The sequence below is a fragment of the Gadus morhua genome, chromosome 3 (genome assembly GCF_902167405.1).
Source record: "Gadus morhua chromosome 3, gadMor3.0, whole genome shotgun sequence".
Classification (NCBI taxonomy): domain Eukaryota; kingdom Metazoa; phylum Chordata; class Actinopteri; order Gadiformes; family Gadidae; genus Gadus; species Gadus morhua.
The window spans coordinates 16,315,899-16,341,739 of record NC_044050.1 but is presented as its reverse complement, the minus strand read 5'-3'; the positions used below and the strand labels follow the sequence as shown (position 1 = coordinate 16,341,739).

At 42.9% G+C, this 25,841-nt stretch overlaps 2 protein-coding genes across 3 annotated transcripts in view; one reads left to right on the top strand and one right to left on the bottom strand.

The window, feature by feature from the left end:
* Positions 1 to 8,594, bottom strand: part of tbck (TBC1 domain containing kinase) — a 39,644-nt gene extending 31,050 nt beyond the window's left edge. The window contains exons 1-19 of the mRNA XM_030350762.1: positions 8,447 to 8,594; positions 7,809 to 8,050; positions 7,239 to 7,311; positions 6,780 to 6,894; positions 6,548 to 6,621; positions 5,555 to 5,696; positions 5,304 to 5,364; positions 5,141 to 5,202; positions 4,674 to 4,735; positions 4,200 to 4,348; positions 3,489 to 3,624; positions 3,191 to 3,290; positions 2,961 to 3,010; positions 2,431 to 2,560; positions 1,717 to 1,815; positions 1,542 to 1,604; positions 1,166 to 1,292; positions 804 to 854; positions 616 to 699 (exon numbers count right to left, since the gene is read on the bottom strand). Coding sequence (XP_030206622.1) covers positions 616 to 699; positions 804 to 854; positions 1,166 to 1,292; positions 1,542 to 1,604; positions 1,717 to 1,815; positions 2,431 to 2,560; positions 2,961 to 3,010; positions 3,191 to 3,290; positions 3,489 to 3,624; positions 4,200 to 4,348; positions 4,674 to 4,735; positions 5,141 to 5,202; positions 5,304 to 5,364; positions 5,555 to 5,696; positions 6,548 to 6,621; positions 6,780 to 6,894; positions 7,239 to 7,311; positions 7,809 to 8,001 — 1,771 coding nt within the window. The 5' untranslated portion in view covers positions 8,002 to 8,050; positions 8,447 to 8,594. The remainder of the gene's footprint in view (positions 1 to 615; positions 700 to 803; positions 855 to 1,165; positions 1,293 to 1,541; positions 1,605 to 1,716; positions 1,816 to 2,430; positions 2,561 to 2,960; positions 3,011 to 3,190; positions 3,291 to 3,488; positions 3,625 to 4,199; positions 4,349 to 4,673; positions 4,736 to 5,140; positions 5,203 to 5,303; positions 5,365 to 5,554; positions 5,697 to 6,547; positions 6,622 to 6,779; positions 6,895 to 7,238; positions 7,312 to 7,808; positions 8,051 to 8,446) is intronic.
* A 178-nt stretch (positions 8,595 to 8,772) lies between these two features.
* On the top strand, positions 8,773 to 22,036 carry aimp1a (aminoacyl tRNA synthetase complex interacting multifunctional protein 1a). Of its 2 annotated transcripts, none has more exons than XM_030350765.1 (7): positions 8,773 to 8,965; positions 11,122 to 11,252; positions 11,794 to 11,907; positions 13,926 to 14,075; positions 17,448 to 17,644; positions 19,641 to 19,809; positions 21,706 to 22,036. In XM_030350765.1, coding segments are annotated over exons 1-7 (930 nt in total). In that variant the 5' UTR covers positions 8,773 to 8,963; the 3' UTR covers positions 21,873 to 22,036. The 2 variants fall into 2 exon arrangements, with proteins under 2 accessions (XP_030206625.1, XP_030206626.1); XM_030350766.1 differs by having other exon boundaries at positions 8,820 to 8,955.
* The last annotated feature ends 3,805 nt before the right edge of the window (positions 22,037 to 25,841 follow it).

Sequence of the window (25,841 nt, the reverse complement as noted above, 5' to 3'; positions counted from 1 at the left end):
GATCGCTCCATGAGGAGAGATTGAAAATGAGCCCGGCATCACTCAGGAACAACGCAACGCCGAGATGTAATTAACGGCCTGTTGCGCTGGCTGGCAGGGGGGGGGGGGTGTCTTTGTTTTGTGTTGCCTAGATGTTAATGACTTCTCGGTTTGTTTAAATGTGAGGGCAAACCAACTGTATTCTTTTTTTTTTTTTTACCCATCAAGGGTCGCTGGTCTTATAATGAAACACATCAATCCTTGTTGTGAACTTCATAAAAAATGGATGCTGCCATTGATTAGCTTGTGTAAAACTGTCTGTTGTTGAAAATTCAAACGCCCCGCACACGCACACACACACAAACACACACACTCACACAGAGTTTATTAATGATGATGATGATGATGTTTGTGGCGTACTTCAGAACCAATGGCATGCGTCCTCAATCCATCAATGCCCCCCCCCCCCACACACTCACACTCACACACATACACACACCCGAGACCCCTCCCTTCCACAGCATACGTTGCGAGTCATATGCTTTATTGCTTCGACAGAATATACTTGATATTGTTAACTGATGATATAGAAAATAATTAATTAATAATCACTTTACAGCTTCACCGTTCTCTCACCTTGGATGACGTGAGAGTTGTCCTTCAGGAAAAAGTTGTAGAGGTACTTGGGGATGAAGGCCGACATGCAGGCATAGGCCAGGGCTGTAGAGTCAGGATGATGGAGGAGAGGGGATGATGGGTCAGATAGGCATGATCAACTTTGCAATAGTATTTCAGTGTATTTTATTTTCTGTCTAAACATTTACCCTCATTGTTGAAGTTCAGGTAGAGGAATGGAGCGCAAAGTGAATCCAAGCCTGAAATAGAGGGATCAAAACGATCAATCCTACATAGTGTGTATATATATATATATATATATATATATATATATATATATATATATATACACACACACACACACACACACACACACAGGAACGGTTCATGAGCACGAGATTTGTGTCACCGTAAGAAAATCTGTTCAGTTTAGATAATGCAACGTGACAGCCACCTAGTGGTGGATGAGAGTAATGCAACTGCATATAAGTCCGACTATGAGAGAAAAAAAGCGTTTCAAAGGGAGACAGAGAGAGACAGACATAGAGAACGGAGAGGCGGACAGACTGACCCTGCCAATAAACCAGGTCGGGGTGGGAGACCACCCATGCTTTCAGCACACGTCTGAACTTGACGTGACCCTGCGGCGATGACAGCAGTTCGTCATACTGGTGACAGCGTGGGATGTCCACCTCAATCTATACGAACACACACACACACACACACACACACACACACACACACACACACACACACACACACACACACACACACACACACACACACACACACACACACACACACACACGTCAATGTCAATCGCTTTTGTTCCGTTCACTTTATTTCTGGAGGTTGGGAGTTGTCAACAAATGTCAGATTCCCATAATGCATATTATTATTATTCACAGCAGACATCACAAATTTTACTTTGAAGTTGAAACAGATACCTGTCTGTCGGTTGGTATGGGCGTGTCCTTGTCTATTCCCTCATATTTTGCCTGTATGTCACCCTAAACAATCCCAAAAAAAAAGAACTGTGAAGACACAAATATGAACCTTGGCAGCTGTTCCTACTTTGGTTGGGTATTGACCGTGAGTTTTGATGGAATGGGCCGTCCCTACCTCTATGCCCAGCAGGGCTGCCCACGCCATTCCACGAACCAGGGGCGGGATGTCTACCCTGGCGTCCTTCCAAACCAAGTCCCTTTTGTACGGGTAGGCCTGCAGACGAGCACACACACACAAACCAGAGGCCGTTTAAAAGGGGAGAGTGTTGGCCAATAAAGAAACCGGTCCAAATAAACACTAGTCCGGGAATTCTTTGAAGAATTCTTTGATCGCCGGAGATGCAGAGCTGGTGGGAGGGGGAAATGAGTGTGTGTGTGTGTGTGTGTGTGTGTGTGTGTGTGTGTGTGTGTGTGTGTGTGTGTGTGTGTGTGTTCAGTGAAAGAGTCCAGCTATTTCTCTCAATCCATCTATCCCTCCATCCATCCATCCAACCTTGCTCTTTCTGTCCCCTTCGCCTTGACGTTAAATAATTGAAAGGAAATAATCAAAACCAGGAGGTTGAACTAGAGGTGCATATTATTAGTAAAGGCATCGATTTGCGTGCATGGTGGTGAAAGCATGCATTTTTATGTATGTATGTATGTATGTATGTATGTATGTATGTATGTATGTATGTATGTATGTATGTATGTATGTGTGTGTGTGTGTGTGTGTGTGTGTGTGTGTGTGCGTGCGTGCGCATGTGCATGTGCATGTGCATGTGCATGTCTGCGACTGCGTCTGTATGAGCGTGTGTGTGCATGGTCAATGGGGGCTCGGTCCACACACCTGCAGCAGTCTGTGGAAGAGGACGATGCGGGTGAGCTGGTACTCTGTGTCTCTCTCCCGGATGATAAGGGGCAGGGTGACGGTGGTGGACAGGTCCTGGCTGCTGGCCGACTGGGGGAGGCTGGACTGTCTGGAGCAGAGGGCAGAACCGAGACACTGTGACTCCCAGGCAAAGCACAATCTATACTGACAGGACCGAGACGATTCGGAGAGAAGCACAAGCTCTATTGGTACTGGGCTGGTTCTTATCTTTCAGTTAACATTCAAGATAATGTTGAAATAGGTTAGTATATGATATATATATATATATATATATATGAATGTGTCTGGGTGAGCGTGTGTGTGTGTGAGAGATTGTGTCCATGTGTTTGTGAATTTCTCCAATTCCATGGAGCTATGCAAGTTGAAGAACAGCAATGAATAAACACTCATTTTTAGCATCAACCCTCAAGCTCAATTAACATTTATAGACAGGTGGGTGTTCCTTCTTTTTGATCAGCTATGACACAAACGTAAAAGAAGATCCTTACTCTTCCTCCAGCAGGGGATAATACGCCTCTCCTCCTACATCCTTCAGCCTCTGAAAGAGCCAGAGACAGTGATTGAAATAACCACCCTTAAATGTGCTGTACCACTCACAGCAGATAAAGGCCAAGTCCCCCCCTAATGCGGATAAATAAAGCTCTCCCAAGTACATGCGTCAGTACATGAGCGTTACCTTTGCATGGATGTTTTTTTTGAAATATCTAAACTCCCTCACGTTTCTCAGCTGACAGAGGGACAGGGTGACCGTGGTGTCGTCCAAAAGAAAGCTGCGGTCCCTGCCCTGGCCGAAAGACTCCCCGTCCTCCAGGAGGAACCTGACAGACGGGAGCAGGAGGAGGGGGAGGGGGAGGGGGAGGAGGAGGAAGAGTTGATGAAATCACAGTGTGCGATGGAGAGAGAGAGAGACAGAAGCAGAGAGAGACAGTGTGTGTGTGTGTGTGTGTGTGTGTGTGTGTGTGTGTGTGTGTGTGTGTGTGTGTGTGTGTGTGTGTGTGTGTGTGTGAGATACCTACTTTGGAAGCGTGCAGAGGGGTGGCTTGGACTGGATGATGCCCTGGTTGGTGAGCTCCTTCTCCAGGTCTCCTCCTGCCAGGCACCACAGGTAGTACACCTCGTCTATGGCCCGCTCCGATAGGTAGTCCTCTTCCTCTGGTGGAGCAGCACCCAAGGTTACTTACCGCTTTCTGTGTGTGTGTGTGTGTGTGTGTGTGTGTGTGTGTGTGTGTGTGTGTGTGTGTGTGTGTGTGTGTGTGTGTGTGTGTGTGTGTGTGTGTGTGTGTGTGTGTGTGTGTGTGTGTGTGTGTGTGTGTGTGTGTGTGTGTCACAATCATTAGTAGAATTGGTTGATGAATAGATGTAAATATATGGTGATATTCAGATGTGAAGCAAATAAATGATAGAGATTAAAACATTTTTGATCAGAAATACTGAGGGTGGCTGCTCGGTCAGCATTGAATCTTTGGGACTTAATAACATCATTAAAAAGTTTGATAAAATAATATAATAATAATTAATAATAACACTTTATTCATCCCAGAAGGGAAATGTAGGTGTCAGAGCAAGATGCCGCACAGTAAGAAAAAATGGTGGTAGGGCGAGTACAAAGAGAGTGTTACAATTTGTGCATGTGTGTGAGTTTGTGTGCGTGTGTATGGGTGCCGCTTTGTGTGTATGTGTAAGTGTGTGTGTGTGTGCGCGTGCGTATATGAGGGTTGGCAGTGAACCTTTGCAAAGGTCGCTGATGTCCTCTGGGAGCTCCAGATGAGCACAGCGCAGGGAGGAGGAGAACAGGCTGAGGGGCTTCTGGAAGGGCATGTAGAGGCACGAGATTTCATTAAACACTTCATCTCCCAGCAGCTCTGCAGGGGTAGGCCTGGAAGGACAACACACACACACACACACACACACACACACACACACACACACACACACACACACACACACACACACACACACACACACACACACACACACACACACACACACACACACACACAATTATAAAACACTCAAATAAAGTGCCCAGCTTGGAAATCAAATATTTCATTATTTCCACATGCATTTCACTCCTTTTATAGGCACATTTTTTGTCTTTGGGCAAACCTTCTGAAGTTCCTCTGTGACCAACTTCTCCCAGATAACAGACATGGCATAATGTGATCTAACCGGATATTACATTCAACAGCGGATATATTTACCTTTTGGATGGGAGAAAAATCAAGCATTTCCTTAATAACTCCAGGACATTCACAGGAAGATCCTGTGAGACACATGGACATTTAGTATTGCTGTAACAATCCGTGTGCTCTGCTGCTCACGTAAAAACCAGGAGAGAGAATCAGTGTGACGTATCCAAATTTCTTAAATGAAACACACCAAACGCCATTCACACTTACACTCATTTCCGATAGGGACCATAGAAAACAATTGTTGATATTATTATTAATATCATCAACACAGAAAAAAATTATATATATTTATGTTATGAATATTCCCTAAATCAAAAGAATTTCAAATATTTGTATATTTTCAATGATTACGTGAACTACCACCATTGACCCCTTATACATATTATATCAAGTCTCAAAGGGGGACGTACTATAACATCATATGTAATATTTATTCATTTTATTAATTTCAACAACTGTTGTTAGATATTGTTTACCTTTATGGTATCCAGGCAACCGTGTTCCTCGGCAAGGACAGTGACGATGTCATCCATGCATCCTGAGAGGGAGGAGCAGATAGAAACAGATTAGAAACAGACTAGAGAGCACAACAGGCAGCATGTTTCACATCCGGTACGTTGCCATGTCAACACAATTTACCCAAGGTCAAGATGAATTTCAGCCTCTCGCTTATTTCAATGTTGTGAAGTAATCGCCTGCCCTGGAACCACAGATAATACACATTGTTTGAACCATAATAAAGAGTGACACAAAACATTGAAATACAAGTACACAAGTAGCCTGTTTCTACTCAACTATTAGTGTTTCGTTAAAAACTTGGTTTAACACTATCTTAACAAGCAATTATGCAAGCAGTCAAATATGCGTAACCAAAAAAAAAAGATCCGTACTGCACACATCTCAAAGAGCAGGACCCCTAGGGACCAGATATCAGACTTGGGCCCCGAGGGCAGAGGGGCCTCCTCATTGGAGGGGTCGCTGGCGTGGAAGGAGCCCTGCGCGATGACCTCCGGGGCCAGATATGACGGGTATCTGTCGGGATGATGATCACAGGAGGGGCGACAGATGACTTGACTGTACCAAGAACCCCAGAGCTTTTAAACAAACCTAGACAGCCTTTTCTCTTTCCTACCGCTAGTTAATTCCTACCCCGTGGCGTGGAAATGATTGAGAGGCAGCGTGTAATGAGGCCACGGTGCACTCACAGCAGAACAGCTCTCCAACACAAAACTTTTCCCTTTTTTAAGAGTGAGCTTCGGTGAGTTACTGCAATAGTGGTTTATGGGCTAGTGTCCTTTCCATACTATCGCCCACAGGACAAAATGAAATAGGACATTTTGCAAGCCCTGCACTTACTCCCAGCTTAATATTTTGAAATTGTCAAAAATTTTCTCACACCAGTGCATGCAGTGTTTTCTTTCCCTCAAAAAAAACAGGCGGCTTTGACAGATGTGCATACTATCATTTCAAGCCAGATGTGTATTAAACAGCATCTGTGTGTCTGTGCCCATAGGGCTGACATTTGACCATGTGCATGTAGCACACACTTTTGCTTGCACCTACGCACACACACACATACACACATGCAGACCATCATTCATTTTTCAAAGCTGTGAAAGGATATTACACAGAGAGACACGGCCGAACACAAAGGCCTCAGGATTAGGATGAAAGCCCAACAATGTGTGATGGTGCTTCAACCAGAAAGCTACTTTGATACCCTCAACCTGTTTTTTATGAAAATTCATGGGCACTACGAGCCACTTTCTCTGCATCATTCATTCGTTCTTCTCTTCCAATAAGTTACCTAACAGTAAACAGACACAGGTCAAACCCAAAAGTTGAAGAGTACCAGAGAGGTTGAGGAGAGAAAGGTTAACTACCCGATGGGAAAGTCCACGTCTCCTCCACGGTCCGTCATGTAATAGAGGCCGAACTTGGCCAGCTTTAGATTCCCCTGTGAACACGATATTCAAAGTCACGGTGAAATGTGTCTGCATAGCCCTTACCCAATGTGACAGTCTCAAAGGGGGCTGTTTTACATCTGACAACATTGCTTACGTTCAACGATCCTATTTATTTACGTGGATAAGATGCAGGCAAAGCTGGCTTTACCTTGTGGTCCATGAGCACATTGTTTGGAGCCAGGGCTCTGTGTACCATGCCGTGCTTGTTCATGAACTCAAGGCCTTCCAGTACCTCGTAGGCCACCTTGAGCACCATTTCAGGGCTGGAAGGATCGGACAGACAAGGCATAGTAATGAATTCATTAGCTGTTGGGGGTACGCCTAAGGCCTACCCACCTCCGGACTTCCGCAGTGCCTAATGTTCTGCCTTTAAGTGTTGCCAGAGTCAGGCCGAGCCGGTCAAGGAACCCCCCTTTCCCAGAACACTTCACGCGACACATGAATACAGTTATTGTGTAATATGCAAGTGAACTGTGTATGTATCCCCATCCCTGCTCCATGTTGCTCGATTTGTATGCACATTTGAAAGAAGAAGAAAGAAGAGAAGTGAAGTTTGCATAGCAGGTTTTTGATACATTGCTTGTGAGTGACAACAGTACCATCATACCTTGCTGTTTTCCCCTGTCTCTGGAAATCACTTAAACTGCTCTCATAGTGTTCTGCAACCACAACCAGACGCTCTATAGGGGAATAGCAAAAAGTAGAAACAATTATTCGTGGTATTATTCAGGAAAATATTGGTAGAAATTGATAAAGATGTTGAGCTTTTATTAAAAATTAATCCATAAAGTCACATTTTACTGTTGGGTAGTGTTTTGGAAAAGAGGATCCTAATAATTTTATAAAATTATATAACCTTGTTTACTTTTCTACTAGTTCATTTAAAAGGCCTTTGTATAAATTCTCCTTATACCTAGAGCTGCCCACAATGTGAAAGTTTCCCTAAAAGAATCATGTTGGAGGGTTATCAGCCTCACTAAGTCGCTGTTGATAAAAGCTTCCGATGGCCAATATGAATATTAGTAGCCTAGTAGGTCATTCAAATTCCTTCATTGTGGAGGAAGTTGAAGTAATTGATCCATATGTTATTGTTCCTGAGGATTAGATGCAAGTGCATCCACTGTACAATACCTAATATTGATATAATTATCTTACATGTAATTACTGTCAGACATACCATGTTTTCCCCTGGAAATGTCCACATATTGGCAGAGTCTTGGGTGAGTGAAGGTCTTCAAGATTTGAAATCGCCCAAGGATCTTGATGGAATTGGGGGTGAGGGGTAAACCGTTGCTTCCGCAGACATCATGAGGAAGAGCCGAGGCGAAGAAGGTGAAGGCGCCCAGCTGAGCGTCTCTGAGAGGTCGCATTGTACCCTGGGCTCAGTGAACTATTCCGTTGGACCCAGCAACCCAATCACTATAAAAGACACAGATGAAAAAAACGGGGAATATGCATGATGGGTTCTTGGGTTTGTTTGTCTAGGGCACGTTGAGTTGTTAAAGAAACTAAAAATGCATTCAGTTTGTGTACGTTTTATGAATCTTAAGATTGTGACATCAGGATAATATAGATGCCAGTTAACAGGCAACATCGCAGCATACATAAAGAGCAACAATCATCCACGTTAGAAAATCTGATCGCGTTGTATTTATTATTCAAGCATGTACTATACCTATACATTATCCGTTATTTACAGTTTGAAAACGTTAAATGTCATGCAAGACAGCAACTTCAGCACTCCACTACCAAGGTAGGATTCTAGTCCTACATCGGTCCTGCGATACCCGAGATGGCACAGGTAGTCCTACTCACCGTAAATGGTAGCGATTCCTCGTATTGACAGAATACAATTTAGCTTCGTTTTGATTTAGTTGACAAATTAATGTTGTAAACACTTCCGAATCAGCTGAGTGAATGTGATCTATGACGTCTGCATTGTGCGACGAAGTAATGCCCGCTGCACTATCAATACCTGTCAGTTTGTAAATACCAAACGAGTTATAAATTACAGTGATATCTGAAATTTTTATGTTATCGTATGATATTTTTTCATTGGGTGGAATGTGTAATAAATGGTGAGGATTTATGTAATTTTATAAAGGCGTTTACAAGGACTACAAAAATATATATTTGGAATGTAGATCTGCATAACATCTGTTTACTTGAAGTCCAGGAGAAATAATGGACGTTTAGTCTATCCGGATAACATAGAGTTTCATATATCTGGCCAGAATAAGGTTGTAGCTGCCTGACAACAGCTGGGGATTTTCGTCAGGGGGCTAACGTTACCTTCAGCGAAACGTGTTAGAAGGCTTCGTACCGTAAGTCAATGTGAGTTTAAAACGATGCATTTATTTATTTGTCTTTAGTTCATCAAACTACTAGTTTACTTAAGGTGATGTGTACAGGAATATAAGCATTGTTGTTGTGAGATAGGCTAATGTTAGCCTACTTGTAATATTATCACATGTCATATGAACTATCCCTAAATCAAACAAATAAAGGTTAGTGTACCTACTGAATCTTATTACACAGAAGCATATCCCATTTAAAAACAACAACTTATACATACATGTATACTTATACTTGATAGTCATTGTGAAATGTATACTGCAACTAATGGAGTTTCTCTGAAAGTAAACCGAAAGTACCAACCGGCTTTCACTTTATATTTATTTTGTATTCTACTTATATTGACATTTGCACTTCTCTTCTACATACAATACAGTTTTGTTGAAATATACGCATATTCTGTAGGGAATCATGCACAACCGATGTTCTGATTGCCTAGAATTATTAATCTCTGAACAATGGCTTGAGATCGTAGTCAAAACGCTGTAGATCATCCCAAGGTTCATGATATGTAACGTTATGATTCATTCATATTTTTTTTGTCTGAATCATATCTGTTTCTAAATATCAAATCATTTGTTACAGACTCTAGTTAGGTTTCTGTTAGCAGGCATAATGCTTTATGCTGTTGGACTATAATAATAGTACAATAGTATATTCACCAATACCCACACAGTTAATGCATCACACACGTGCAAAACAGACAGCAACCAAGTGTTTAACTGTACTACGACATCATGATTGATGAATGATCATAACTGACTTGAACTATTTAATAATGACTATACACACACACACACACACACACACGTACACACGTTTATCTTTATCAAGACACAACCAGAGGTCTGCATTGTGATGCTGCATAAATCAAACAACCAAATTATACTTTAAATCTCAACATTTTTTGACATTTCTTCAGTTGTGCAGTGCTGCACCAACCAGTGCAATAAGATCTGTGTGAGTGGTTTTGCTTTATTCAGATTATTACAACACATCCAAATCCAGTTCATTCACACAATTGGCTATTGCTGCCTCATTTAAAGCCCACATCTCCTGAAGCTGGGCCAAGCTCTGGGCTCCCTCTTCCAGAGGTAATCCAAATGAGATCAGCTTTTTTTGTGGCGGGCGTTATTGCTCCACGACTGGTCCTGTTTAAATGAATTCAAGAGCCCTGATGCTTTGATCCTTGATATTATCAACTCCAGCTTTTTATGTTTCTAATTTCCGCATCCCCAACATTTTGTTTTCATCTGGGTCCAGCTGTTGTTTTGATGCGCGGCCTTGCGCTAAGATGTTTTCTTCTTCTTAAAGTTTGTGAATTGTAAAATAACTTCCTGGCCCTCTTTTGTTAGAATAAGTAAATTGTCAAGCTCAAATGTTTCTAAGGTGTTTTCTATGCAGGGCTGAACTGCTGTAAAGCAACATTTAGTTCTAAGTGGCACGAAGCAGGCTGGTTTTCTGTTTAAACTAAACACAGAAAACCAGAAGCCCACGATTCCAGATCACAGTTGAAAGGACAGAATGCCTATTGTTTATTAAAGGCAAACAGAAGTAAACTAAATGCGTATAATGTTGCATTCTGTGTTGCCACATCTTATTGTTACACTGTGTTACCCATTGAATCAGGAATGTGTTGAGGTAATGCTGTGCTTCTTGATATCTGCAGAGACTGAGGCTGCATCCGAATAGTTCAATCAGTGTATCCATTCCTACATAGGATTACATTGGGGATTTGCCTACCTCATGAGACTCACCTTTATATAGCTAGTCTGCAGGTTGTGATTGAAGTGGACTTCTACATTCAATGCTCCCTTAATGATGCTGAAGTAGCTCCGCTGTCTCTTATCCACATTGCTCCTCTCTTCCTGCTCGACCACTAACTGCTACTAACCCCAAGGGTATAGTGAACGGGTGACAAGAAGGATGATGGTGGAGATAGTTCTGGAATAAAGCCTTATCGTATTCGTAATATAAAGTGTGTGTGTGTGTGTCAAACATGACTGTCTTAGATTCCCTCACACTTCCCAGTTAGGTAGAAGCCAGCCACGCAACACAAACCACGTGTGTTTATTTTGCTTTGTACGGAACCTGCTTTGAAGTTGACCCGGTTGTGCTTTCGTTTGGCCCTGTAGGTTCTTAGCCCGCTCCTTAGTGAAGATGTCGAGCCACAATCCCCTGGTGAGGTTGGAGCAGAGAGCCGTGGAGGCTGACCGCCTCATAGAGTACCTCACACAGCAGGTCCAGCTCCTCAAGGACAAGGCCGGTGAGAGACGGCACGAGACACCTGTGACCAGTGTGCACTTCAGGACATTTCAATGAGTTTCTTTCTTTTTACGGCGGTTTCCTGATTCATGTGGGCAGGAAACATGGTCTGGTTGTGATAAGGGGGGTTAGACTCCCTGCTGGGGGGTTAGTTAAATTGTATATTTTTGAAATTCTTCTTTACATAGTAGGTATATCAAAAATAGAAACATCTAAAATATTTAACTTCTGAGAAAACTTTCCTGGAAGACGGTCCCCCCCACCACCCCCCAAATATCCTTGCTTTTAAAATGTAAAGGTTGGGGGGAAAAATACATTTTATTTGCTTTAGGCAGTAAATTCATGAATTCTTGTTAGCAGCCTTACAGAGGCATCAAGGAGCACACAGTGCTAGGCCTGTATCCCTTGGCCTTCAATGAGCCCCATTTTGGACTGTAATGTATATGGGAGCAAGGTGCTGCACAGCATGACTGACAGGAAACCACTGTGAATACTGTTGTGCAGGTAAGTGTGACTCTGACAGGAATCCGCTGTGAATATAGTTGTGCAGGCCAGCGTGCGGGAGGAGAAGAAGCTGACGGCGGAGAACGCCAAACTCAAGCAGGACATCGAGGACTTGAAAAAGCAGCTGCTGGAGAAAGAGAGGAAAAGAGGAGGTAGGTGACACCTGGTCTGCGAAACCGATTCCTTTCCTCCAGATCAAATGGAAGACGGCTAAACCTTGATGTCATCCGCCAGGTCGTTTCTTCACGCAGGCCGTGAGAGAGGAGTGTGCGTGGCTATGTTCTGCGGGTTCATTGTTCTAGCGTTGAAAATAGCAACGATAACATCTTTAGCGTTCTCGCCTCGACATATTATTAACAGATCCGTTTGAAAAGTAGCCCGTTGTGTTTTTAAGATCGCCTATTAATGTTATTGGGAACGCATGTCCGACTGAAGAGCTTTCATGTGATATTATGCTTCAGATTGAAATGCATGCCCTAACACTGCTCTGCTATTTATTTATTTGCGAGAGACAGTCTTTTAGGAAGCAGGAATTAAAGACAATGTAAGTCTGTCAAGGAAAGACCCGGTCTTTTGTTTTGTTTCGGGGCCATGGAGGAATGCACCACAATGCTGGTGATTAGATGATTACGGATCCAATGTGGAAGTGTTCTTTGGAGTTTGATTTCATTGGCTAGGAAGTGCCAGAAAACACTGTCTTGCTTTGTAGAAAGGCTTGGATAGATCTGAAGCAAACCAATGGCATCTCTTTCATTGTGATTTAAGATGATATGGACACTAATGAATACAAAATTGAGAAGGACGTGGAAGGAATGTTTGTATCTTATAGCAGAAAAATGTGAGAAGAACATTGCATGGCTCCTTAAGTAAACCTTAGTTGTTTTCACCTCTCAAGTCAGAAACATGCAATTTCCAATTAAGGTGAACGCACCATGCCCCACTGAGAGGCACCAATGCAGATCATTTTTGATGCAGAGGAAACCAAAACAGAAAAGCCTTTCTGTTGTTCTTCCGTCCACGTGAAGATTGATTGGATACATAATTTCCTGCTCTGTTAGCCAATGTCCCGGTTTCCATCAACTCTTGACACAGTGTCATTTTCCAATCAAAGGTGTTTTCATCTGGATGCCTGCGTTCCCCTGGTGGGCGTATAAATACCGTGCTGCCTGCAGCCAGCTGTTAGAGGAGGAGAAGGCGGGGAGGTGGATGAGTCCTGTCTGTCATGGCAGTGCATCATACTGCTACCACTGCAACACTTGGCTCATCCCCTCAGCCCTCGCCTTCACACTCGCAATACACGATCCACCTGACACCTGCCAGGTGTCTGCGGCGTTGGCGAGCAGCTAGGCTGAGTGGAATAATGATAATAATAATGGATTGAATTTATATAGCACTTTTCTAGACACTCAAAGACGATTTTACAGGGAACAGGGAACCTCACTAACCACCACCAGTGTGTAGCAGCACCCACTTGGGTGATGCACGGCAGCCAATCTGCGTGGAGAGTGAGGGAATTAATGAGTCAGCCAATTATACAGGAGGGTGATTAGGGGGCCGGATTGAATGAGCCTGGTTGTGGGTAGTACATCACAAGTACTGTTGGAGTACTGTTTCAAATTAAAATCACTTATAACATAACTTTTTATCCAGTGGACTTCGGTGCGACCAATAATATTGGACAAAGTGCAGGGAGCATGGGGGGGTTTCCTAAATCTGATCTTCCTCAAATTGTGATCCGAGTCGCTAAACCACATCCCGAGGTGTTCAGGCTCGCGTTCGTATTGCATTACATAGGAGCACTGACAGGGATCAGGGCATAATGCCGCTACAACTGGTGACGGTTAACACCATGCCCCGTGCCTTCACCACGCCAGCCAGGATACTCCCCCGTCTGCTTGGAGCCCCCACTGGGTCTCAGGTGATCGCCTCTTTAGCCTCAGAATTTGCATCAAAGTGTCACGTGTGGAAGCAAGACCTGTGCTCCTATGTGGCACATCCCAACACAACGGTCTGTTGTGATGTATACGTACATCACAAAAAGTATGTCCCAGGCCAAAGTGCTTTTTGAGATTTAACAGCAAAAAAAACAACAACTTGTGCAAGTCGGGTCAAGATTCTCTCTTGTACCACTTCCAGTCAACCCTTTGCCTTTGTCTCCCATCTCCTGCAGTGGAGGTGCCCATGCCATCTGGTGACGCGGGTGTGGTCGAGTGCAGTTCCAAGCCGAGTCCTCCCTCTGCAGCAGCGGTCCAGTCAGCCTCCCCGACAGAGGCCCTCTCTCCCAAGGACGAGGGGAAGAAGAAGAAGCCAGAGAAAAAAGGTATCGCCAACATAACAATACAATTAGAAAGGTGGTCGCAGTGAGGTTTAATATGGGTGTACCTTCTCAACATTTTGAAACTTGTATGTGTCCATCTGTCCAAAGCTGTCTGTCTAGACCCCTTTCAGTTTGCATATAGGACTAATAGGTCTGTTGAGGATGCTGTGTCACTTGGTATCCACTCTATTCTACAACATCTTGAGTCCCCAGGCAACTACGCAAAGGTACTTTTTATAGAGCTGCTTTGCTTTTAATACGATTGTACCCAGCAAACTTTTCTATAAACTCCAAAACATGGGTGTCCAGAACTCCTTATGTCACTGGACCTTAGATTTCCTACAGCAAAGAACACAAGTTGTCGAAATCAATAACAAGTTGTCACAGGCCAAACACATTAGCACTGGTGCCCCCCAGGGGTGTGTATTATCGCCTCTGTTATATTTTCTGTACACTAATGACAGCATATCACACAGTGAATCAGGGAAAATGCTTAAATTTGCTGATGATACAACCTTGATAGGGCTGATTTCAGGGGATGTTGACAGTCCCTACAGAAATGTGGTCCTTTCCCTAACTGAATGGTGTTCCCACCACAACCTAGAGGCAAATATTGCAAAAACGAAGGAGCTAGTGGTGGACTTCCGAAGACAGAGGAAGGAGACCCCGCCCCTGTTCATCAATGCGGCAATGGTGGAACGGGTAGACAGCCTCAAATTTCTGGGCACAATAATCTCCTCCTCTCTGAAATGGGTAGATAACATAACTGCTATTATTAAAAAAAGCCCACCAGAGGCTCTTTTTCCTCCGCCAACTAAAGAAGTTTGGGATGTCCTGCAAGGGGATGCAGCAGTTCTACCAAGCCACCATTGAGAGCGTCCTTACGTTCTCAATCACAGTCTGGTATGGCAACTCTACTGTCCAGCAGAGGATGCGACTAGACAGGATTGTCCATAAGGCCTGCAAGATAGTTGGCTGCAGTCTCCCTCCCATCTCAGACATCTACGAGGCCCGTATCCACAGTAGAGGCCTGAAAACTCTTCAGGATAAATGACACCCTGCTAACTCCCTCTTCAATCCACTCCCATCAGGTAGAAGGTTGAGGGCTATCAAAACTAAAACCTCCCGCTTCCTCAAAAGCACATACTGCAGAACCATTAAATCTCTTATCAACTCTACATCCCTACACCAGTATATCTGCCTATATGTCATATCTAAGTGGGATCCTTGGAAGGATACTGCATGGATAAAATGATGTTCTATGTTTTTTGTGTCTTTTGTGTGGGTCTCTGTTATGTACTGTCATGGGCACACTGAAACAAATCCCTAGCAACTTGTACAGAGTTGTATGGCAAAAAAGTATTGAATCTTGAATCTTTTACGGACAATGCGATGTAGTCCCCTTTCACGGTTCGTTCTATGTCACCAAAATATCGGTAGAATTCTGTTTATTTCTTCATTTTCAACGTTTCCGAATAATCGGACACGGCTGCTTTCCCGGCATTTCAATAGATTCTTTGAAAATTATGTTTGTCTTAAACGTCCCCCCCTTTTGAACTTAGAAATGCTTTGAATCAAACTTTTCCATCATCATCATCTGTCTGCTTGCAATACACATGTGCGATTCATCCAGCTCAAATGGATTTCTCCACCCGTTGAGCTCCTAATGTTAAGTGATAATGGATAGAAAGCAGGGAGGGATGTCTTGTGTCGTATCCCAGCCCCTTTTTCTTTCCCCTCCTTGAGTGGAAACACGATCCCTGGTTCCGATACTTGATTAGCTTCTGGGCTAGTCGTCCTTTTTATTTTGTCTCTTGACTTCACTACTTGCGGCTTTGACGAGAAGCATCTTAGCTGATTGTCACCAGTGATGAAAGCCTACCCCCATCATGTGAATGTATGCTATGAATCCTCGAGACGTTTCAGGGACTTCAAAGTAAAAGCGGTCCTGTCTTCATAATGTGGGAAAAAGTAATCCGGCCGTGATTCCTCTTATTTTTTGCTGTGACTGAGATGACGTGGCAGTCCTTTTAAATGTTTATTGTAAAAGTAATTTCATCTTTCACATGTGATTGTTTAGTTTCATACGTTCTGGTATCTAGTCAAATTAATGCGCCGCTCAGTGTGTCGGTTGTAAATGACCCTCATATTTCTACACCATATGGTTGTCATTACAATATAGCCGTAACAATTAGACCAGGACATTCTTTAAGTCCAAATGTTGAAAGCTATAAATATCACGAGCATATTTTCCAGTCAACATGCTGTTTGACGTTTTTTTACAGAGCATGTGATAAATAACTTTTCCTAATATGGCGCTTTAATTTATAATTATGATAATCCTATATTATCAATTCTTAAATTACATCCTTAAACTCAGATGTGAAATCAAACTTCTGTTTGATTCCTCATCAGAGATGAGTTGTGGCAACTGCTATTGTTGAGGTCTCAATCTGTACACTGACAGAAGCTCACTGAGTGGAAACTCCTCTCTGGCACTGAGCTAGTTACATTCCCCATGTAGCCAGCTTTTCCCTCACATCCAAAATGAGCTATTGGTTTTGTCATTCAAGAAAGGTACTCCAGCTCTCTGGGACATTATGGAGAACAAATTTTGATTTTTTTGATAAAAAAAAGAAGAAGAAATTCTCATGTACTCGTCAAAGCGCATGCCACCTTGAAGCCAGCCTTTGGAAAAGATTTTTGGAAGAAAATTGAATTGGATTGCAGAAGCTGCCCTGCATAGTTTCCAGATGGTCTCTTTTTGAGTGCATCCCAATACACTACTCTGAAGAATAGTGCAGTGAGCTAGACTATTCTCAAGGTCTTCAAGTACCTTCAAACATAAATGTTCTGTGATTTAAGTTAAGTTTTAGAAAATCAAATACTGAGTGATTACCTAGCTTATTTTAAAAGGCATATCTATTCACTTTTTTTTTCTGGCAATTCAAGAAATGGAACCTATTACTTTATCTGAGCTGGAAAATTACACCTTCACTTAGTCTCAAGCAGGCACTTCTTTTAACAGCTGCCTGAGGGGAACTCAAGACTGTGAATGGCTTCTGTCTTAATTCCTTTAATAGATATGAACTAGAGGAGTAAAATCTATGAGCACTCGGCACACTTTCTCCTCTCTTGGCATCGGATCGTTTTATCGTTGCAGCTTGGTCCACTCCGTCCGGACCCCATATAAACGCATACTTTGTGCGACGCCCAATCAAATAATAATCAACATTGAAATTATGATCACAGTGAACTTTTGATTTTCAAAAATCTAATCAAATTCAATTCAAAGGATTTCGATTTTTTTGTGATTTCTCAGTGTGTTCAGTTTTTGATGTGTAACTGAGGACTGTTTGGCGCTCCGGGTCCCAGCAGGGGAGAAGAAGCCGGTGGCCCCTCAGGAGGAGCTTAAGGTGGACGTGTCCCGCCTGGACCTGCGGGTGGGCCGCATCCTCACCGCCGAGAAGCACCCCGACGCAGACTCCCTGTACGTGGAGCAGGTGGACGTCGGAGAGGCCACGCCCAGGACGGTGGTCAGCGGCCTGGTCAAGCACATCCCCATTGAGCAGGTAGGTTGTCCCTGTAGGCCAGGCCTCTCCGACCGGCTGGATGCTCAATCCAGCCGGGGGGCGAGATGAGAAAAACAAACGTTGAAAATAAAAAAAGCTTCTTTAACATTTTTTGTAACAAAAATGTATCAGCAGCAGTTCTGAGAGTAGAGGTCGATGGCAGACGAGGCCACTAGACCCCTAGTATTTCAGAACAAGCTAAAATAAAACTTCTTACTTAAACTTTTAAGAAGCCCTGACAAAGAAGAACATTTAAAATGTGCAGAATTAAAAAAGATTCAAGATGTTTGGAAGAATTTATGTTTATACACTGAACAATATAACATTTGCGTCATTACGATACCAACTGAGAAAGTTATGACAAATAAACCGGTCAACTTGGTGAATAATTGACCCAACAAAGTAGCATTCTGTCTATTATGGCCCCAAAACTAAAATGCTGCTGGGTTTGAAACCCCTGCAGTAACCATACACGTCGAGTAATTCTATTAAGCAATTGATTTGATGAATAAATCCCGAATCCCTTTTATTTTTAATCAACTTTACATTGCTCTTCAAATTTCAGCCATTAATGGCCGGCACTCCTCCTTCCTGATGTTAAAGACTCACCAGAGTCCTATTCTACATCTTGGTTCAAGTTAGCAGGCTTAAAGGTACAGGCCGCACGCAGCCAGTCTATGTTTACAATTGGAGAATTTACACCAAAGCCTGGGATTACCTTGGCCTTAACAAGGATTTATGGATAAATCGGTTTGATGATTTTTCCCTGATGGGGGGAACAATTTGTACGGCGTAATTTTTTCCCAGTTGAAGATAACAATGATAATTTATGCTCAGCAGCAGTTCTGAGTTTGTGTGTTTTACATAGAAATCTGCAGGACTAGGAACCTTTGTGCATATCATGGTGATGGACTATGAAGAACATTTAAATGGAAGCACATGCTTGCTGCAGGCATGTGTACAAAGTCCAGACTCTGGATGAAAATGATCTACATTACTAAAGAAAGGTAGAATATATACACAAGCTTAATCAAGTACATTGGCAGCTATTGTAAATGTGCCAAAAAGTCTGGCCTACTAACAATTATTGCGATTTGTAACATGCAGTGGCTAATTCAGCTAATGCCTCCCATTGCGTAACTTGGACAGCTCATGAATTAAATAAAATTGTTAATGAAATGCATTTGTATTTCATATTGGTACCAAATGTCAGTCCGTGTTTTATTTCTGTGTTCTTTTATGTTTTTTTCAATCATTAATGATCAAATCAGTTTCATTTTATAGACAGTATCTTTTCCTGAGGAACAGGCACTAACAGTTGGCATAAGGGTACTAGGTGGGGCAAGTTTAGGAATATCACCATGGAAGTTTCCATAACACCAAAAATGCTGGAATATCTATCAAGATGGCATGCAAACTGTTCTGCTATGGATGTCAACTAAGGAACTTGGAAGTGATCTTTCCAAGCTAATGTTATGATATTGGATCCGTTATTTCCATGTCAGAAAAAGGATCTATAAACATATAATATACAAACGTTAATCTGAAATCCTGTGCAAACAGTGTAAGTGATGATTGCGATACCTTATGGACCAACCTTTGAGACAAACTAGAAACACCAGAAGTATTTAAACGAATGGATTGTATTTACAGTGTTTCCCCCAGTAAATGTCTTAGTCAAGGTGGTCAAGGAGCGGGGGGGGGGGTCTCCCTGGTTAAATTCAATTAAAAAAGCTTGATGTCACGACCATTGTTGTGAACACCGATGCATTATTGATCTTTATTTTTACACCTGATGGAAGTATGTTTTCTTTCCCTACGAGAGTTTTCTACTTTGTTAATGCATAATAATTAAAAAAAAAAAAATTATTTATTTATTTTTTTTACATTGGTAGTCAAGGCGGGGCCCTATTGTTGATAAGGCGGCCGCCTTAACAACACAGTGCTGGGGGAAACACTGATTTATAAACGCCTCCCTTCCCCCTTCGCGGTACAGATGCAGAACCGGATGGCGGTGCTGATGTGTAACCTCAAGCCGGCCAAGATGCGCGGGGTGGTGTCCCAGGCCATGGTGATGTGTGCCAGCTCCCCGGACAAGGTGGAGATCCTGGACCCGCCCTCCGGCTCCGTACCCGGGGACAGGCTCACCTTCCAGGGATTCCCAGGTACCCCGGTCCACTCCTCTGATTGGTTAACCGGCCCTGGTTCCGGGCTGTTATTACATGTGTATTGGGGATTTCTGTCTCATGGTCTTTTTTTCTTTTTTATACCTATCATGTATCGTCCTGCGTGACGTCATGTTATTATGCAAGTAAATCGGGGGAAGGGCCCTCTGTCTTTATTTATTTTTTCTGTCCGTTTCTTTTTTTTTTCCGGTTTAGAAGCAGCTTAATTTTCATTGCACAGCATATACGATGCAATGAGAAAGTTGGCATCCAGCAGCTGCATTCAACTCGCAGACAGTGAGTGTTTTGGGACTGTTTAAAGAGGCATCGTGCTCTCAGTCTCTCGTCACATGCATATCAATTGGGTCATCTAAAAGTTAAAACGAACACATTTAAGGAGAGCATCTATTAGCAGCAATCGGACCAGAGGAGTTGCTTATGACTCAAGGTTTTTCAGAGCAAGTCGTCAGTTCCTCATGACACTGGTGGGGTTTCCCAGAGCGTCCATAAGGGTTGGTAGTGAGTTAGAATAAAGAAGAGACGTGATGAGTGTTGAGTGAATAAATGGAGCAATCTGGTATGTCTGCGATGTCACCGAGCAGAGCGGCCACAGCTGGTTGTGCTTCAGGCCCATGGGGGAAGGCTGCCTCGCTCCCCGCCCAGCTCTCCCCAGTGTCCTAGGCGGCTAAATGGAGCGGGACCTTTGATTTACTGGCCTAATCAGCGGTCGCTGTTTGCTGCATGTACCCCATCTGAAAGAAAATGTAAAAGTGTTTATTGAAATATGAGAATCGCCTAATTGTTGTGGCGAGTGAAAAGGATTAGAAACCAGAAGATGTATTAGCGCAGTACCGCAAATAGTTATCGTACTCGCATCAAATTAAATTGCATGAATACCGTAAACGGCGTTTGTAGTTTACCACAGGTTTGGTTTGTTTTGTTTAATTTGTTTTACTCTTAGCCTAATCGATGGCGGCCTCTGGATTCGTGCACTGTTGTCGTCTGATCGATTTCGACGAGCTTCTGTTAGTTTAACCCAATCTGTCTGCTGCGAAGAGGAAACCTGGAGCTATTACAGCGGGTCAAATACAATCCTCCTTTTGGGAAGCGTCGTCAAAGTGTTGTCAACACGTCCGGCTGAATTTATTCAGCAAAAACAAAAAAAAAGAACATAAAAATTTACTATTCAGCTGTGACCGACCACTGCTGTCAAGTGGACTTTGATGTGGGTTATCACATGTGGTCCAGCCCATCGTCCCGTTTGATTTACAAGGGATTTACAAGGGATTTTCCTGACCCCACTTTTTGATTCCTTTTTATTTTTTATTTGACTACCTCCTTTGTGGTTCCAACCCTGAACACCAGCCCAACTGTATGCCGCAGACACATAAGAAGGCTCCCCTTTTTCTGAGACCAGCTCAAAAAACCTCCGGGTTGGGACCGGCTTGTCACAGAAACGTCAGCGTTCTGCGCCGAGTTTTGAGTTAATGGCGGTTTCCTCCTTCTCTCCACAAAATGTGTTTTTTCTTAAAATGACACCGGGAATGCGGAAAAGATGTCTCTCTCTCTCTCTCTCTCTCTCTCTCTCTCTCTCTCTCTCTCTCTCTCTCTCTCTGAGATACACCGTAAAACCTAGAGAGATAATTAGTGAGCGCGCGATTCAGCATGAACGAAGAGCAGCAGGTCAGTTCCATCATAACCGGTGTGATGGAACCACCGGAAATTCATCTGAAAACTGAATCATGAACGCATAACAAGATAAATACCCCCTATCACCTCAACACACATCATCATCATAGACTGAATAACCAACGTTTGTGCATTGGCACCATGACAAGGGACTTGCTATCTAAGAAAACCTCCACAGGGTTGATTTTTGTCTTTCTCTCTCCACAGGGGAGCCAGACAAAGAGCTGAACCCCAAGAAGAAGGTGTGGGAGCAGGTGCAGCCGGACCTGCGCACGGACCAGAGCTGCGTGGCCACCTACAAGGGGGCGCCGTTCGAGGTGGCCGGCAAGGGCGTGTGCAGAGCCCAGACCATGAGCAACAGTGGCATCAAATAAAACCAGCGAGGGAAAAGAGGAAAACCCAGCCTGAACAGACAACCGGCCACGTCGGGAGTCGGCGAGTGCCGTGGTTCACGATGGAACCGCTGAAGGAACTGTGATGAAAAAGACATGGTTAGAAATGGTTTGAAAGTGTTCAAATAAAAAGCGTCTGAGAATGATCTGGAGTCTGCCATGTTTTTTTTCTTCGCTCTCTTTAAAGTATAAGTCGGCTGATTTGGTCAACGGATGTTCAATACACTTGTGTTTACACTTTAATCTATCTTCTTTGTCTCTTTCTGTTCTAAATTAGCTTGATTTTTCTTTATTCTTTTTTTTGATGTTGCAACTCCAAAGCAAAATCAATCTTCGAGTGAACTCCCATTTTATCTTACTTTTCTCATTTTAATGAGCAGGGGATGAAACGGGTGTTTGTAGTGCTGTAAAAAACAAAAAACACATGCACTTCTCGACCACTTAGGGAGTGACTATTTAGATGTCACTCGAGAGCTCCCATCTCCTGGCCATATTGTCAGGGTTGTCTCTGCCATGCCAATGTCATTTGCTTTGTCTCGTGAAGAGTTTACCCTATCGCTCCACACTCGTAAGAGGTCTGGTTTCTATTTAGATCCGATAGTTGTGCCTCTGTCCTCAAGACCCGGGTTGGCTCCTTGAATGTGCTTTAAGGATAAAACTCAAATGCACATTTTATATAGACCCTTGTTTGAAAACTTGTTTTTATTACATTAAAGACCCTTCAGTAACTTTGCTAAGCCAACCCTTAAACGTAATTATTAAAAGTAGTGTAGGCAATACAATTTTATAAGCATTGTTTGTTATAAATGACATACACCCAGACAGCCTTCAATAGATCAAATGCTCTGACAAAATAGAAATGCTAGATTTTATCATTTAAATCGGTCCGAATGTGATGATAGGTTTCAATCTGAGAAGAGGATGCCTGTATGCGGTCCAACTGTTGGTTCTCAGGCCCTTCAAGGCTCAAGAAATTCAACGATACTAATCTGGGCCGCTGAATCTTTCCTCTTGTTCTTTTTTTATAACGTTACTCTAATTAACATAAGCTGAGAACAGATAGATTCCCTGTTTATTCTAGGACATTCTTTGATGAGAGGTCGCTCCGACAACAGAGACAGACAGAGGAGACGCCATCAGATGTTAATTGCCTGTTTTGAGGGTCAGGCGCAACAAGAGGAGAATAATAATGTGGAATTCCCCTCACACCGTAATAAGAGCATGAATAATGATTCAGACGCTCGGATTTGACGTGTTTTGTTACCCTGATGAACAGGAAACGTTTCTCTTATTTCCAGTCTGCGTTTTGTTTCCAGTTTTGTTGTTTTTTTTGCCGCTAAAATGTCTGACGATATTATGACCTATCGAGGAAAGTAAGACGAGAGCCAAAAGGTCCTGAAACACCGCAGTCCATGAGGAATGTTGTAGGGGGTGTTCGATTTTTTCCGACACCCTAGTAAACGTTTTAGCGGCATAATCTTCCATGTGAAAGTTAATCCATGACAGCTTCCATTACGGAACGGGAATTTTCTGGCCATTGATGCTCGTGATTCATTTTAAAAGAAAAGAGCTTGATCGATCTAGATTTGCATTTCAATATTCCATGATTACATTGTATATGAATCAAGAGTTAATGTGCTCTTTGATGACTTCAAGGCCTTTGATACATATGGTTGTCAACTTGATAAATGTGTTGTTTTTCTTTTTGATAAATTCTCCAAAACAAGGCCTATACATTTGTGATTCATGGTTCTCATTTTGAATGCTATGTGGAGGAAAAAAAACTCACCCTCTGTGGTCTATTGGCTGCATGTTGAATGGGACGGGTGCGATTGACCCTTTGGCATAAAAATATAAGGGTTACTTTAAGCATAAAATGGTCCTCCAAAATCTAACCAGAATTGGATCATAGTAAACTTCTAAAATGAAACCCTCTAACTGTGTGTCTCTAGGGCATAGGTCTACATGGATTTAGTTTTTAATGATTGTTCAACAATCTCAAATATCATGCCTTTAAGGGTGCCTCATGTCTTAGCTATACAGCTATCATTTTGTCCTGTAGCTTTAAAAAAATAGTTAATTCATGGCCTGCTCTCTAATGATAAAGTTTGTGTATATGCTCTGCAACAAACCGCATGCACAAATGTCTCAGTTTACATATTTTGAATGTGTTTCAAAAACATGCAGGCCTTCTGTGTGGTTCCACGCCTTGCCAGTGTTGCCCATGATCAAAGATTATTGTTGCATCTCTCACACAGTTTGAGAAAACCTATTAGAAACCACTTTGGGCTGGACATTTTTATGTGTTTTGTCTGGTATTTTATGGCCCATTGAACTTTGATTAGTTAACCATGGTAATGGATTTCATGAAAATAAATGATGAAAGATGTTGTCCAAGTATCATTTGATGGTAAAAAATCCATGTTTATGTTAACATGTTTCTTCTTTACAAATTCTTAATTTCTTACTAAGAGAGTCTTCCAAACATAAACCCAGGTGTTTATGTCTGGATAAGGATCAGTATAAGGATACGATTATTTTTGTTGCTTGATGCACTATGACTAGAATGATACCGTCATTGCAACAGTGCATCAAACAAAAATCCTTATCGGTAATATTTAATGGCTTTGTCGATAACCCCTTTAATCTCTTAATCCATTCACAAGCTTCTCAGGATGCCTCTCAGGAGTTGTTGTGACCACAGGAGGGCAGAGCCCCACCACTAGCATATCATGGTTGCCACACTCAGTCTGGCGTTTCACAACCCTTACAGTGCTGGTGATGAATGACCCTCTGGGCTTCCTTTCATGTTGACGTTATACGTCCAAACAGTTCACTTGTGGATGAAGTAACAAGTGGCGACGACAAACGCCTACCACCCCCAGGAACCCAAGCACTTCAGTGGGGTGAGGGTTCAAATTCAACTGAAGTGGTGTGGTTGGAGCAGTGTATTGAGGTATCATTTTTTTCTTGATAGTACAAACCTATTCTTCTGCTTCTTATTCGATCATCGTTTTGTCTGGTAACCCTTCTTATACTCTTAGGAGCGGCAGTGTGCTAAAGAAAAACCAGCTCGTTTTAAAGTGTCTTTTCATCACTCGCTTTTGAGAACATCTCTTAGGCCTGAGTAAACAGGGATGTGGTAATCCTGTCTAATTACTAGACATGTTGGCCTGAGAATGAGTAGGCAAAGTCTTGCTGCATGTGTTGTTTTAGGTTGCACTCCACGAGAGCCGGAAACTGAAGTCAAGAGGCTTTGCAAACAAAAAGAGGGACATTCTCTCTGGGAATAGGGTAGATTGGTAACGCAATACAGTTGGGTTGTATCTTCATTTGAAATCTGTGGTGGTCATGGGTTGGGTGTTGTGTGTGTGTGTGTGTGTGTGTGTGTGTGTGTGGGGGGGGGGGGGGGGGGGGCAGAGCCCAGGGCGACATCATTGTCATCATAGTCTCCTGTTTAGAGTCTGCTCTATCCTGATGAGATCACCTATGTGTCTCCCAGTAGCCTGCATGGTGGTGTAGATGCTTCCACAGCTGATAACACAATCACCAACTTTGTGTCTGTCTGTGTGTGTGTGTGTCTCTCTCTCTCTCTCTCTCTCTCTCTCTCTCTCTCTCTCTCTCTCTCTCTCTCTCTCTCTCTCTCTCTCTCTGTGTCTCTCTGTCTCTCTCTCTCTCTCTGTCTCTCTCTCTCTCTCTCTCTCTCTCTCTCTCTCTCTCTCTCTCTCTCTCTCTCTCTCTCTGTCTCTCTGTGTCTCTCTCTCTCTCTCTCTCTCTCTCTCTCTCTCTCTCTCTCTCTCTCTCTCTCTCTCTCTCTCTCTCTCTCTCAGACACACACGCACACACACATAAACCACCAGTGAACAGTGCTGACTTGTCTAATTGTTTTAGGCATTATTGTTGTGTTTTTAATGACTCAGCCGGTGTGGCCTGTTGGTCTTCTCCGGAGGG

Excerpts from the sequence above, each read along its gene's own strand:
- aimp1a (XM_030350765.1), top strand. Across the intron at positions 14,076-17,447 it reads GAAGAAGCCAGAGAAAAAAG|CAGGGGAGAAGAAGCCGGTG; the intron begins GTATCGCCAACA and ends TCCGGGTCCCAG. Across the intron at positions 19,810-21,705 it reads CACCTTCCAGGGATTCCCAG|GGGAGCCAGACAAAGAGCTG; the intron begins GTACCCCGGTCC and ends CTCTCTCCACAG.